Consider the following 12,972-nt stretch of genomic DNA (forward strand, 5'->3'; position numbering starts at 1 on the left):
TGGAAATTAATCTTACAAAAATACAAGGTGGTCTCTCAATTAAAAAACAACAAGGTGGACGTCAACACAATTCTTTGTGTCCAGGCCCACACACAACCGCAAGCCCGTGGCCTTCTCCTCTACGGGCTACGGCCCGAGGACCACCACCAACCGGCCGGCCCAAACGCACCAGGCTTCCCTCCGCGTCCGTGGACGGACGGACGGAGACGCGCCGGTGCGGCGCGGTGTCACCGGCGGCGCGCGAGGGATCACACCCGGCACCGAGCCCGACCGCCGCGTCGCGTCTCTTCGCCAAGGCCACCAATGCGGCGGGCGGTCGCCTTGGAGTTTATCGTTGAATTCCTCAGGTGACCCCAGCCAGCCCTGTCGCATTCTCCTCGGTTTGACCTGTAGCTTGCTCGGTCGGTCGCGCGCTGCGGTGGCTCTGCGCTTCGGTCACGGTGGCCGTCGTCATCCAAACCGAAGAGAAGAGCGACTCGCACCGACGCGAAAGCTTCTCTCTTCTAATCCTCAAATTTTCTTGCAGCGATTTCAGGTTTGCGATCCAGTGCTGAAGAGCGGCGTGTCGTCCATGGACGGGTGATCGGGGCTCCTTGCTTGCTTTGAGATGCAGCCCAGGCGTTCGGAGGAATTCCCCCACGACCCCTCCTGGTCCGTCTGATACGAAGCTTGGAGGTATCGCTCGCTCGTACCCCCTCCGATTCTGATACAGCAGTTGCTGAATCATTTGTCTCTCTAGCTTGCTTCTCGTGGTCGTTGCTTCCTCGTGCTCATTGGTTGACTTCTGTAGCTGTATTTCTGCTTGTTTTCCATGGTTAGAAATTGCGTCTGCTTGGCAGCTGCAATCATAGCATGTTTACCATGTATAGTTCCGCTGCAGGATCGTCGATGCTCTGATTTCCCAAACCACCATTTCGGGGTCAATTTTGGATAAATCATCTTTGGGTTAAGTGTCTTTCAGTGGATGGAGTGTTGCTGTCAGAATCGAGTCCGGTGCAGTGCATGAATTCATGGCTTGATTTGAGCTGGCATGTTAGCACTGTTCGTGCGGCATGCTTGCCTGAACTTAGCAAAGTATGTTCTTTTGTGGTGAAAGAGACAGCTCCTATTGCCTAGCAGACTAAAATTTGGCTGTTTATATTTGTTTGTTGCCTTGTGTTATAGTTGTGTTGTTGCTGCAAAAAAATAAGGTGTCATGTGCTTTCTCTATCTTTTTTTCTTCTGTGACTGTTTAAATGTCCCAATTCTGCTGTACTGCAATCTGATCTGTGTTGAGTGACTTTGTTCTTGGGCTTATTTTTTCTTTAGTTGTGTACAAATATACATTCTGCGCTCAACAAAGTGTTTACAAGGTTCTCTCAGTTCTTCTGCCATAACACTGAATTTCAATTAAACATGTTCAGCACTGCCGTTATTTTCCAGGAACATAATAGACACTTTCAGGATATGCATTGTGTCTAAATTTTCTGTATCTTTGCATACTTGTTTTTACGTTTTTTTTTTAACTTCGTTTATGCAGACTCTCCCAAGGGGTGCTTTAAGACTTCCAGCCGTACCTAATTCAGAAGGTGAAAATATCTTAATGCTCATCCTTTTAGTTGGTAACATAATTCTCTCGGCTTAATCCCGACAACTTTCTTGCATTCTACTACTAGACATGGCAGCTCCATTTTTGATGTCTACTCTGCTATCCATATAGTTGAGCTGAGCATAGCTGTTGGGCTTTCAAATCATGGGCTTCCAGACATATTGATGTCGAACTACAGTACTGCACATCAGTGAGGATTGATCTAGACTGTGCATTTATATGTTACGACTGGTTGTTGCGCTGGAAAATCATTGTCCAGCTGTACTTTTGAGATGTGCTACTTGGCTTAATATCAACCACCAGATGCGAGTTAGGTCTCCTCACCCCAGTACTCCACTCTGTGATCTAAGCCGACTGAAAATCTTTTTCGTTTCAAAAAACTGAAAGGGTGTCATCCACTGCAGTAACATTCAAGTTGGAAATGTCAATAAGTTAAACCTTTTCTGTAATTCCTCGAAAAAAGAAAAAAAAAACCTTTTCTGTCTGCATTTCTGCCAGATACACTAGAACTCACCATCAACAAATTATGCTGTTTTAGTCTCTTAGCCACTTAAATTTGAACTAGGCAAGACCTTTGTTTGGATCTATATGTCAATCTGGCCTCTCTTAAAGAAATGAAGGGCAACCATTCTGCCTTAAACACAAAATCTATATGCCAATCCACTAATGGAAAGTAGGAGTATTACATAAACAGGATACTATGTCCAGAAGAGACACATATACAAAACAGAACAAATCAGTTGGAGATTAGGGTTTTCTGTACAGTATCAGTTTTCAGTGAGCTCTACTGACAGCGATGTTAGCTGTTGCTCCGTCGCTGTTGTCATAATTCTTCCATGGATTCGCCTTTAAGCTTACCATACTTGTAAGTGTGGGAAGTGCCATCTGTGGTCGATAGCCTTTTATTTGTCAAGATCCTCACCTGATCAGTCTCCGACAGGCCACAGACCTTCAAGAGGACTCGCTTTCCTAGTTGCCGTGACTGGATCACTGGAAAAGCACAAAGGAAGTTTCAAGTAACCTGCTCGCCCTGATCCTCTCAGGATTGTTGCTTCTTCTCCTCGAGGCACCTCACCAAGGATCATTGGTTTCTTTCAGGATCAACTGTCGACGGGTACGTAACATGTTTGCAAGTTATAGTTATGATCGGATTCTCCCGTTGGTTGCTCTAGATTGATCTTCTTACTTAATTATTCCTAGTTTTATACTTCTCCATCAATCATCATGAGCATCCAGTACAAATTAAATATTCCAAAAGTGGAACCAGATTTTACGAATGGGCACCAACAGGGTCTCATTATTTGGTCTGAAACTACTCGGTGTCCTTTAGCAGAGCCTATGATCATGTGCCACTTTTTAAGCGGGCACACAGCAGTTTCATCTTTAGGTTTTGTTGCTATGGTGGCTGCACTAAAGAGCATCAGGGAGAGAAGTATACACTAATTACTACACATGGGCCAAAGTATGCGTGCGCGTACTTGAAGAATCATACTAACAAACTCGTTCAAAGCTAAAAGATGGTTTTATATGACGAGGTGGGGGCATCGGCTGCCGACAATGCCTCCGTGTTCTCTGCCTAACCGAGGGGACTGAGAAATTGATAATTAAGCTCGTCCTTAATAATGGTGTAGTGGATGGTCCTTCGCTCTGACTGACTAAGAAACTTTGCGGTATGGTACCAGCAGGAGGCGGAGGGAAGGGAGGTGGTGGTGGGGCTCGTCATTACGGCCTTTTCCCTAGCAGCACGGCTCACTCCAGCAGCATCAGCAGCAGCATCGGGAGCAGCAGGGGAAAGGAAAGGAGCAGCACGCCATCGCCATGGCAGAGGAGAAGAAGAAGCACAAGCACAAGCACAAGGAGAAAGATAAGGAGAAGAAGGACAAGGCCGCGACGGGGGAGTCGGCAAGCTTCAAGCCGTGCGTGGACGTGAAGGGCATCCGTTTCGGCGGGCAGTTCATCGTCAAGTCGTTCACGGTGCGGCGCGCGTCGCCGTTGGAGCTGCTCCGGCTGCTGGACATCCCGCCGTCGTACCTGAGCGAGCTGCAGAGCCTGCCGTTCCCGTCCACCACCGCCTACATGCCCACCAGCTTCACCATCCTGGCGCACCAGGCGTGGCACACGCTCACGCTCGGCCTGGGCACCAAGAAGTCCAAGGTGGTGCTCTTTGTCTTCGAGTCTGAGGCCATGAAGTGCGCCGTGGACCAGCTCTGGCCGGCCATGATCCCGCTCGGCGACGTCAACAAGAAGCTAATCCGCGGGCTGTCCGGGAGCGAGATGGCCAGGTTCAAGTTCAGGAAAGGGTGCCTCACCATCTACGTCTACGCCGTGCGCCGGCTGGGCGCCGTGGGCTTCGTGCGCGCCGACGACCTCCGGAGGATACTGCAGGCCGTGGTGGAGCTCAAGGACTTCTTGGATCACACCGCCATGCTCGCCATGCCAAGCCAGAGGAGCATCACCTTGCAGTCCCGGACCGCGGCGGCGCAATGATCCTCCGGCGAGCTCGATCCATTTCTGCAGTGCAGGTACTATAGTTGGCTCGCGATCAATTTGCAAAGAAGTCTTGATTCTTTTTCGGTTCAATTAGTTTGTTTCACTGTCGGTGTCTCCCTCCTCTGCTGGGGAGCTGTATAGATCGGACTTGGGTATAGATCTCTATATGTTGAGCAGAAACTTTCAGCAAATTAAGCATAGATTTTCCCAAAAGGAACATTTTCCCATGGGGATCTTACATTTTTTTAGTATACTCTATCCTGCCCCTGAAATAATCCTTCATCGATGAAGCCATGGTCTGTTCTGTGTCATTTTCATGTAGCATTGTACATCACTTGCTGCTACAGCTGTTGTACTGTACAGGTTTTTGGAAATTGCTGCATCTTCACTGTCCTTTTTCCTCCATGCGCTCATTATTCCGCTGAATAACAGCGGAATTTTGTATAGGAATGCTAACTACATATTGCTTTCTCCATTCTTCCTTTCTGAGAACTCTGTTGTCGGAGGTAGGAGTTATCCAGAATTCCATATTCCTGAGAGGAAAGTGAAGGGTACAGAGTCGGAGAGAAAGTGGTTGCTGCATATCTGTTTACGCGGGAGGTAGCCATCTCATCTCATTCTCGTGTGTATTGGTAGGTAGCCAAGAAGAATATATGCTCTGTTTTCACACGTCAGGAGTGAGACTGTAGTCTACTCCAGTACTCTGCTTCGTGTCCACATGTGGTGCTGGCCAAGGTAAATTCAGACGCTAGTCCTGTTTAGACCTGGAATGATGAAAATTGCGAATAATCCAGAGCACTAGGAGGGGGACTAAGACCTACTAAGAGTACATTAACATACGGCAAGAACAATTTGTACTAAGGAGTACAAGTTTTGACAAGGAGCTCGGATCGTGGATGGACTGTCAGTTTCGCTAGTGCAATACTAAACACCCTACACCCAGCAGGACAGATGCATGTGTGTCCTCATGAATCATGATCATCGTAGCAGTTAAAGTTAGTTGGGCATGCAGGACACTGAACAGTTCAGTGACACGACACGATCGATATTTAAGTTGTTGAGCGATGAGCTGCACTTCATGGGCCACCCACGACGCCCCCAAAATCATTAAGAACCACCTAGCTATGCTATGCATCTCAGGATCTTTCTCAAGCCCTCGGATCTCGCTGCATCGCTGCAAAATGTCGTGCTCTTTGATTCCTACCATATGAACCAATATGATTGTATGTCATGTCTAGTTGAATTCTACAAGGAGCGATTTTTTTTTTATTGTGGTGAAGGAATTTTTAATGAGGTCTAATCTTATGTTATTTTTCAATAAATTTGCACTGCAAGGTTTATATAGGATATAATCCTATGAATTAAACTGCTTCTCAAGGAAAAAATAGGATTTCAATCATATATAAATCTTTTGAAAATCCTATGAATCAAAAGAGCCCTCGAAATCAAATGCTTAGACATTGCCGGATCAGTAGTAGATGCAGATGAGCGAGGAGGAGCTGGGAGAGGGTGAAATGAGGATTGGATGAATATGAGGCAGCAAGGTGGAGACACCGATGAATTGACAATGGCAACAACGGGGAGCGCATCATACCGACACGTCTTAGTGCTACTTGATTCGTAGGATAGGAAACATGTAGGAAGAGAAATTCCTTAGGATTAAAATGCTCTATGTCTATTTGAATCATGTGAGAAGAGGGTTTTTTTGTGGTGAAAGATTTTTCTATTGTGTCTAACCTTATTTTTTCTTATGAAATTTACACTACAAGACTGCCACATGATTTTTTTGGGATATAATCAGATGAATCAAACTGCTGCTGAATGAAAATTTTCACGAGAGTTTCAATCCTACATAAATCCTTGAAATCCAATGAATTAAAGGATACCTAGGAGTCAAACCTCGCTCGGAAATTATCGAATTACTAGTAGATGATGCTGCGTGAGGACGAGAGGTGAGTTGAAAATCCTATGAATCAAAGGAGCCATAGGAATCAAATGCTCGGACCTTATCACATTAGTAGTAGTTGCAGCAGTGCGAGGAGGAGCCGAGGGAGAAAATGAAGATTGGATGAATACGAGGGAGCGAAGGGGAAGGCGACGATGAATCGACGGTGACAACAACTAGGAAGGGCGTCAGACGAAAGGGTGATGAATTTTGTGTCAGGCTTAGCGGAATTCTTGATCGGAGTGTTTCATTGTCCTAACTTGACATCACCAATGCTAATGGTGGCCGGAGGAGAAGGAGGAGAGATGGTGGAGTCGAAAGAGGATGAAGGGAAACAGGTTGGAGAGGCGGAAGAAGCAATGATGTAAACAATGAGGAGAAACAAACATGACACGTGGGGAGAAGACATGTAGTGGTGCTATCTTTCTTTTAGCAATCAATGCCATATATTATATATGTATAGTAGCAGATAATACATGTTAGAGATACAAGAGTTGTCTACACCGATTACAAAATAAAGGTTAAAAGAAACTAGCAAATCTTTGAGGTTTTTAAAGATTTTTTTTCTTTCATAACACAATCTTGTACTTTTGTGACAACAACTAAACATAGAAACCAAACCAAAAACTTGTAGATATCAGTGAAGGTTCTACCATAATTTTATGAGCTAAAATGCCAATACTACGTGCGCGTGCACAACCATTAAAGTAACCAAACAACATCGGCAGGAGTACCAACACTAATCGGAACTGAACTGCCTTGTTTTCAACGTCATTGGGGAGACGATTGTACGGACACCATTGTCGAAGAAGTAGCATCCAAGAAAAAATTGAGAGGACCATCCTCCTCTCGACAACCTTGATAGAAATTCCAAAACCTGTAAAACAAGACCTAAAAGATCATACCTATGAAACTTTAATCTTTCAACATCATCATTGACGTCGAGAAGGAGATCTCTTTGTCGAACGAAGGGGCGAAGATCATTTATTGTATATGATGCCATATCCATTGATGCAGAGGCGGAACGAAGACGGCTACCCAAACCTTAACTTATTCTCTTGAAAACAACTATTTTTATTAAAAACTCAACTCATAGATCGGGTTCCCCACCCCTCCCGACGCCAACGAGGCCAGACGGAGAAGGGCGAACCAACTTATGTAATAGGGAGAATGAAGATGGCGGCTAGATGTCCGGCCGACTATTTAATTGTGTTATCTTAACAGTGACACATAGAATGATTGGTAAACAAGAAGATAAACAAAGGGAAAACGTGATTGATTCTTATTAAGTATGATGTGTTCGGAAATCCAATTTGGCTCCCAGGTTCATATAAACCCATCGTTTGAAAATATGTTTTAAAATATTGAGATATTTAGAAAAAAAATCGCATGCACTTCCTATCATTCTATGTTTGCATACAAGTTTTTGGAAAGAATGATAATTTTTTGTGTCCCATGTAAAATGATATTCCGATACTTCAACATGATTATTAACGAGACATTTTTTGGTATTTTTTACATAGGTGGAAGAAATTTTCCCTTTTCTCGGAAACTTGCGTGTGAACATAGTATATTCGGATGTACATGCGACTTTTTACAATATTTTGACATTTTAAAATTTTATTTTATGCATTTTTAATAATAGGTGTATATGCACATGGGAGGCAAAACACCACCTCCGGATGTGTCATCTTTCTCCACTGTATGTATGAGATACTTTTTCTTTTCTTTGACAAATAATACCAAGATAAGACAAAGCAAACAAGAATGAAGCAAAATCAGTTTGAGGGGTGGACCCACGACTAGACTCCAACAATTCTTAGTTTAACATCAGAGCAAACTAGGCGTTGTTGTGTATCTTTTTAATGTTAAAGATAAAAGAAATATACAAATAATACATATATATAGAGAATAAAAAGTTTAACTCCATATTCGATAAGTATTTGTAGGTTCTAGACCGTGGGCACAGAGCCATCCAACTGGCATTTCCTTCACCTTTCTCTTTCGTCGGGTGAAGCAAACCAAAAGAAGCTAGCATTTAGAAAATCCAAAAAAAACAACGATATGACGTCTTCTAAGCCACTTTGAGCCACTGAAAGTGTCTTATTTGCCGTGAACAAGATGCCTCCGATCTTTCGATATGGTTGTTTCCGACATACATCATCGTGGAATATAGGTCGAGTGGTTAGCTAGACTTTCATCCACCACCACGTACTGGAAACCTAGATGTTGTCCAATAACAAAAGCGACCGCGTGAACGACTTTATCACTACGAAGATGAGCCCCACATGCGCTGAGGGTTTCAGGTGACCCATCCATTATATGTGTGCTTTGGAACTAGAGATGATTGCAGCAAAATGAGCTTCCTTGAAAAACTGAGATAATTACAATTTGTATTGAAGTTTTATACTTTTTAGAAATTATGTTTTGCATGCTACATATTAACAAGCATATTTTTCTATACTTATTTGACATAGTTAAACACATAGCAATGTCGCTAGATGGTACCTATTGTGTTCTTTGTCATACTTTTATAATTCTTATCATCAAATAAGTTTGTGTAGTGTTAAGTTCAAATGCATTTTTAAAAGTTCCTCCTTACTAAATTATCTTCTATGGATCCCATAAACTATATACTATATATGTATTTATTTCAAAGATCTCTAAAGCACAAGACCAAATAAATATCTTTTATAGCGGTTTCCAGTGTATGACTAGGTAAGCAATTTGTTGGAACTTTTGGAATACAAATTGAACCGTTGACATGATTCTTTACTAGTTTCTTCGTGGCTAAATGTGCCTTAGAAGTTAGAAGTAACAATGGGCTCAACAATAAGCTAATAACATGTGGCTGTATACTTGGTATTTAAATAACATTTGATATACTAATCACTGATGAACATAAAAACATAAAATGATGTGGATTCTACTATATTTTCATACATACAGTTTAATAATTTCACCTGGTGTATATATAGGAGTGTTCTCATCAATTTCGGATATAAAAGTCTTGCACAAAATATAAAAAAATGCAAATCTAGTTAGCCTATATGTTACATTACTACCTAACTAAGCTCATTGTCGTCGATCGGATTGCTATTTTCGACGTGTCACATGGTATGTTATGTCAAGCTTCTCCTGCAAATATAATTGTACTTACTGCGCCCGGTCATACTCCTCCCTGAGCCTATGGTTTTATTTCCTTCCAATCTCAGTCTGTCTCTTGATACCCATCAGGCCATCACTGTCAAGCTGCTCGGCCATGGTCGAGGGATCACCAGTGGTAGGCCCTCAACTTCACTGTTATTGTTCCTCCCGTCATTGTCATCAGTTATGACGTCTAGTACATAGAGAGGATGCTCATTTTCATGGTTTGCAGCTTCTCCCTCCTTTATAACCTGGCCCTCTCGAAAACCTCTTATTGAGATTTCTACTAATGTACATGTCGTTACTCCTTGGTACTCTAACGGCGTGGCCATGTTTGGCCAAGCAAGGAACTCAACACAAGATGGGTACGCTGCCCGGCTAAATTCTGACACGCGTGCTGTGGTAAAACAAGAAGCGAGCAAGAAATAAGTGGGAGACAAGACCAGAGTGGCCGATCTCGTCGCATTAAAATCTTGTAGTGTCCTCTCCTCCATGGCTGTCCTCCAACTCCAATTATACGCCGCCCCAGCTGAGCTGCCGATCGGAGCAAGAAGACGCTCATGTGGAGGTCGGGTGCTGCTCGGTTTGGCGAGTCTTCTCTCCGTGGCCGTACGCTGTCGCCGATGCCGCATGTTCCGTTTCTCATCTTTGTCTGCAAGAAAGAATCGTCTGCAGAACAGCAACGAGCCAACGACCAACGAGATTCTGAACTTCGGCACGACGCCCATTCGGGTCCTCCTTTTTTTGGTAGCAAGACTAGGTGACAAAGGGAAGGATTCTAAAATGAAAACACAGGATCGACGCCACAAGATCTAACTCTTCTATGAAAAAGAGAGCTAGGAATGGTAAAGACGAGATGGGTGTGTATCAGTACGGAAGTCAATTGCCTTTCACTTTGATTCATTGGTCACCTTTTTACTTGCTCCTTGGCTTTCACTTTCGTTTAAAAAGATCTTTGTTGGATTTTGGGCCGACAAACAGCTGACGACTAGGCTAAAAACCACCTGTTGGACGAATTATATATACTGAACTTATTAGTGCTCAGAAAAAAAAAAAGAATAGCCTGTTACATAACCATAGGCAGAACTTATACACCACAAACAAACAAATAAACAAACAAACAAGTATCAGCATCTTACGCCCAAAACCTCCTACAAGAACTTTGTGGACTGAAGACCAACACATGAAGCACAGCTGTTGCTATAAAGAGAAAATTAAGAACCATAATAATTAAGTAACAACACAAGTGATAACACTTGAATAGTTTGCTTTCTTGTCATACATAATATCGCAATGACTAAAATCATATAAAAAGTTGTCTCGTAAGTCGTAACTATGTAGTACTATCATCGTAATTGATCGTTATTAATACAATTATCATGCTAGTACTATAATCTAGTAACTGATGCGGCGGAAATAAATTGCCAAAACACATACTCATGCGTCTTTTTGTTTTGAGACTGTATGTTTCGGGACAGACCAAGTGGTGATCAACTCATCTCAAAAAAAGAAGTGGTGATCAACTTTCAGGTCCTAGACCGCAAAATATTCACCACTTGCTATGTCTTTATCTCTTCCGGTTGCAGCTCCTTAAAAAAATACTGATACGGAAAATTGTTAGTAACTAACACGGTAAATAGCCTAGATAAAATCGTACCTATTTTTCATTTATGTCATGATCATACCAAGTCAATAAAATGAATGTAGAACCTGAAATTCAATTTCCTTATATTCGTCACAACATTGGTACAACTTTTTTTTGCAAGCTAAAATATCCAAAAGAAAATAGGATGAGTAAGAGAGCAATACAAGAAGTGAAGGAGGGCATAATTTACAAGCAAATAACTGTACACGTACCATGGACATAAATACATAATATAATAAGAGAATTACACATGGATCAGTGTTGTCAGGAGAAATAATGCAAGTACTCCCTCTGATCTATAGCAACTAGCAAGTATCAAAAAATTAGTAGTCCCTCCATCTAAAAATAGATGTCTCACTATAGATACATTTTAGTTATAGATACATCTGTATCTCAAAAAAATTGAAACACCTATTTTTAGACGAAGGAAGTATAAAAATTATACTAACTTAGTATAAATGTCCAACATATATTATGGATCGGTGGGAGTAGCTAGTATTGGTGATGCTAATCTGGACCGACCATATCAGTTGGCTGCAAAAGCCATGGAGGTGAAGAGCCTCTCCTATTATAAAATATTAATACCTCTGTCCATAAATAGATGCTAAAAGTTTGTCTAAATTTGAATGTATCAAGACACGATTTAGTGTATAGATACATCCGAATTTAAATAAATCATTGGCATCTAGTTATGGATGGAGGGAGTATTATTAATCAATATAAAGTTCAGTAGGTTATAATAACAACAAGAAGAATATAGTTATTAAATTTATCAGCGGAAAACCGTCACCATATTTATACCAACACTGTCTTATTCAAAACCTCAATCATCACATCCCCTCTCTCCCACTTCACGCCTTGGAATAGACATGAGTGATTTTATCTATTGCTGGACACGACCTAGGATCGAAGAGTTTTTTTTTTACCTAAATAGCCCTTTTGCAAACTCTAAACCACTTATGGCCCTTCCCAAAACTTTAAAATTCTACGATCCACGCCATGTAAGATGGCTTAACTGGTGTACATGACACACCATTCAGTTTGCCAAGTTTTTGTCGGGTGCAGCTATCTAAAATGGCGCAACCTAGATAAAGTAGCCAAACAATCTAGCATGTCTTAGATGTTTTTGATCCATAGGGGCTAACAATTGCTAAATCTAGTGACTCAAACTATACATTAAACATGCGGTGACTATACGGTCATACGGAGCAGAACTTTTAAAGTTTTGAAAAGGACCATAAATAATTTAGAGTATAAGAAAAAACTACTCCGTATTTAGGTGAACCAAGTCTGGATCTCCAGCGGCGCGACGGAAACGGACGCTCAGCGACCGTTTTCGTCCGCCGTGACCGGAAATGCGTCTAGGGCCTGCTCCAGCGGGGCGACGCAAAGTGACCGGACCGTCCGCGGAGACGCAAACCTGGCCCAAATATGCGCCAGGTTTGTGTCTCCGCGGACGCTCGGCGGTCGCGCCGAGCGTCCTCCATTTCTTACCCGGTCCCGCATGTCAGGGACAGCGAAATCGACCGCTTCGATTTGCTTCTTTTTCCCCGTCTTTGCTGCCCTAGTGCGACGCCACCACCCCAACCCCACCCGCCGCCGTCCCGCCGCAGCACCGCAGAAGTCGCCGTCGGCTCCGTTCTCGCCGCGCGGGAGAGCAGGGTCGTACTCGGGCTTGGCTCCGCCACGTACCTGCCGGCTGTTTTCGGGCGAAACGCTCCCGGTTGCGCCGCCCTTCTGCGCCGCCCACGACCTGTTCGGTCAATTGCGTCGGTAGGTTTCTTACTCGTGTTTACGGCGCTTTTGTGCGCGGCCATTGATCCGCAGTTTGTACCCACGCAGATGGACATGTGGCAGATGTTGGACAAGTTCCGCGCAGAGGTCGTCGACTCCTCTTCCGACGAGGAGTCCGATGAGTCGACGCGGACATTGGCAACTACTGCGACCTCCATGATCCACGAGTTCACCTCTAACCCGGGGCCGCAACACCGGGGCTCTGTGAAGGGGCGCTCCAAAAACTGCCGCGCAACGAGTGGAAGGGCAGGCCCGCCTCCACAAGGACTACTTCCACCTCACCAATCCGATCTTCCCGGAAAAAATGTTCCGGCGCCGATACAGTATGTCAAGGGACCTGTTCTTGGTCATTCTACGGGGCGT

General features: G+C 43.4%; 1 protein-coding gene across 3 annotated transcripts; it reads left to right on the forward strand.

Annotated features, from left to right (window-relative positions):
- The first annotated feature begins 570 nt into the window (after window positions 1–570).
- On the forward strand, window positions 571–4,389 carry LOC124650387. 3 transcript variants are annotated; one of them, XM_047189918.1, is made up of 4 exons: window positions 571–675; window positions 1,520–1,568; window positions 2,529–2,702; window positions 3,271–4,389. In XM_047189918.1, exon 4 carries the CDS (start codon window positions 3,407–3,409, stop codon window positions 4,073–4,075), a length of 669 nt encoding a protein of 222 aa, XP_047045874.1. In that variant the 5' UTR covers window positions 571–675; window positions 1,520–1,568; window positions 2,529–2,702; window positions 3,271–3,406; the 3' UTR covers window positions 4,076–4,389. The 3 variants fall into 3 exon arrangements, with proteins under 3 accessions (XP_047045874.1, XP_047045875.1, XP_047045876.1); XM_047189919.1 differs by having other exon boundaries at window positions 3,274–4,389; XM_047189920.1 differs by lacking the exons at window positions 571–675; window positions 1,520–1,568 and having other exon boundaries at window positions 2,407–2,702.
- The last annotated feature ends 8,583 nt before the right edge of the window (window positions 4,390–12,972 follow it).

Source organism: Lolium rigidum, chromosome 4 (genome assembly GCF_022539505.1).
Source record: "Lolium rigidum isolate FL_2022 chromosome 4, APGP_CSIRO_Lrig_0.1, whole genome shotgun sequence".
Classification (NCBI taxonomy): domain Eukaryota; kingdom Viridiplantae; phylum Streptophyta; class Magnoliopsida; order Poales; family Poaceae; genus Lolium; species Lolium rigidum.

Bases quoted from the DNA above. Each gene is read 5' to 3' on its own strand.
- LOC124650387 (XM_047189918.1), top strand. From the start codon at position 3,407: ATGGCAGAGGAGAAGAAGAAGCACAAGCACAAGCACAAGGAGAAAGAT.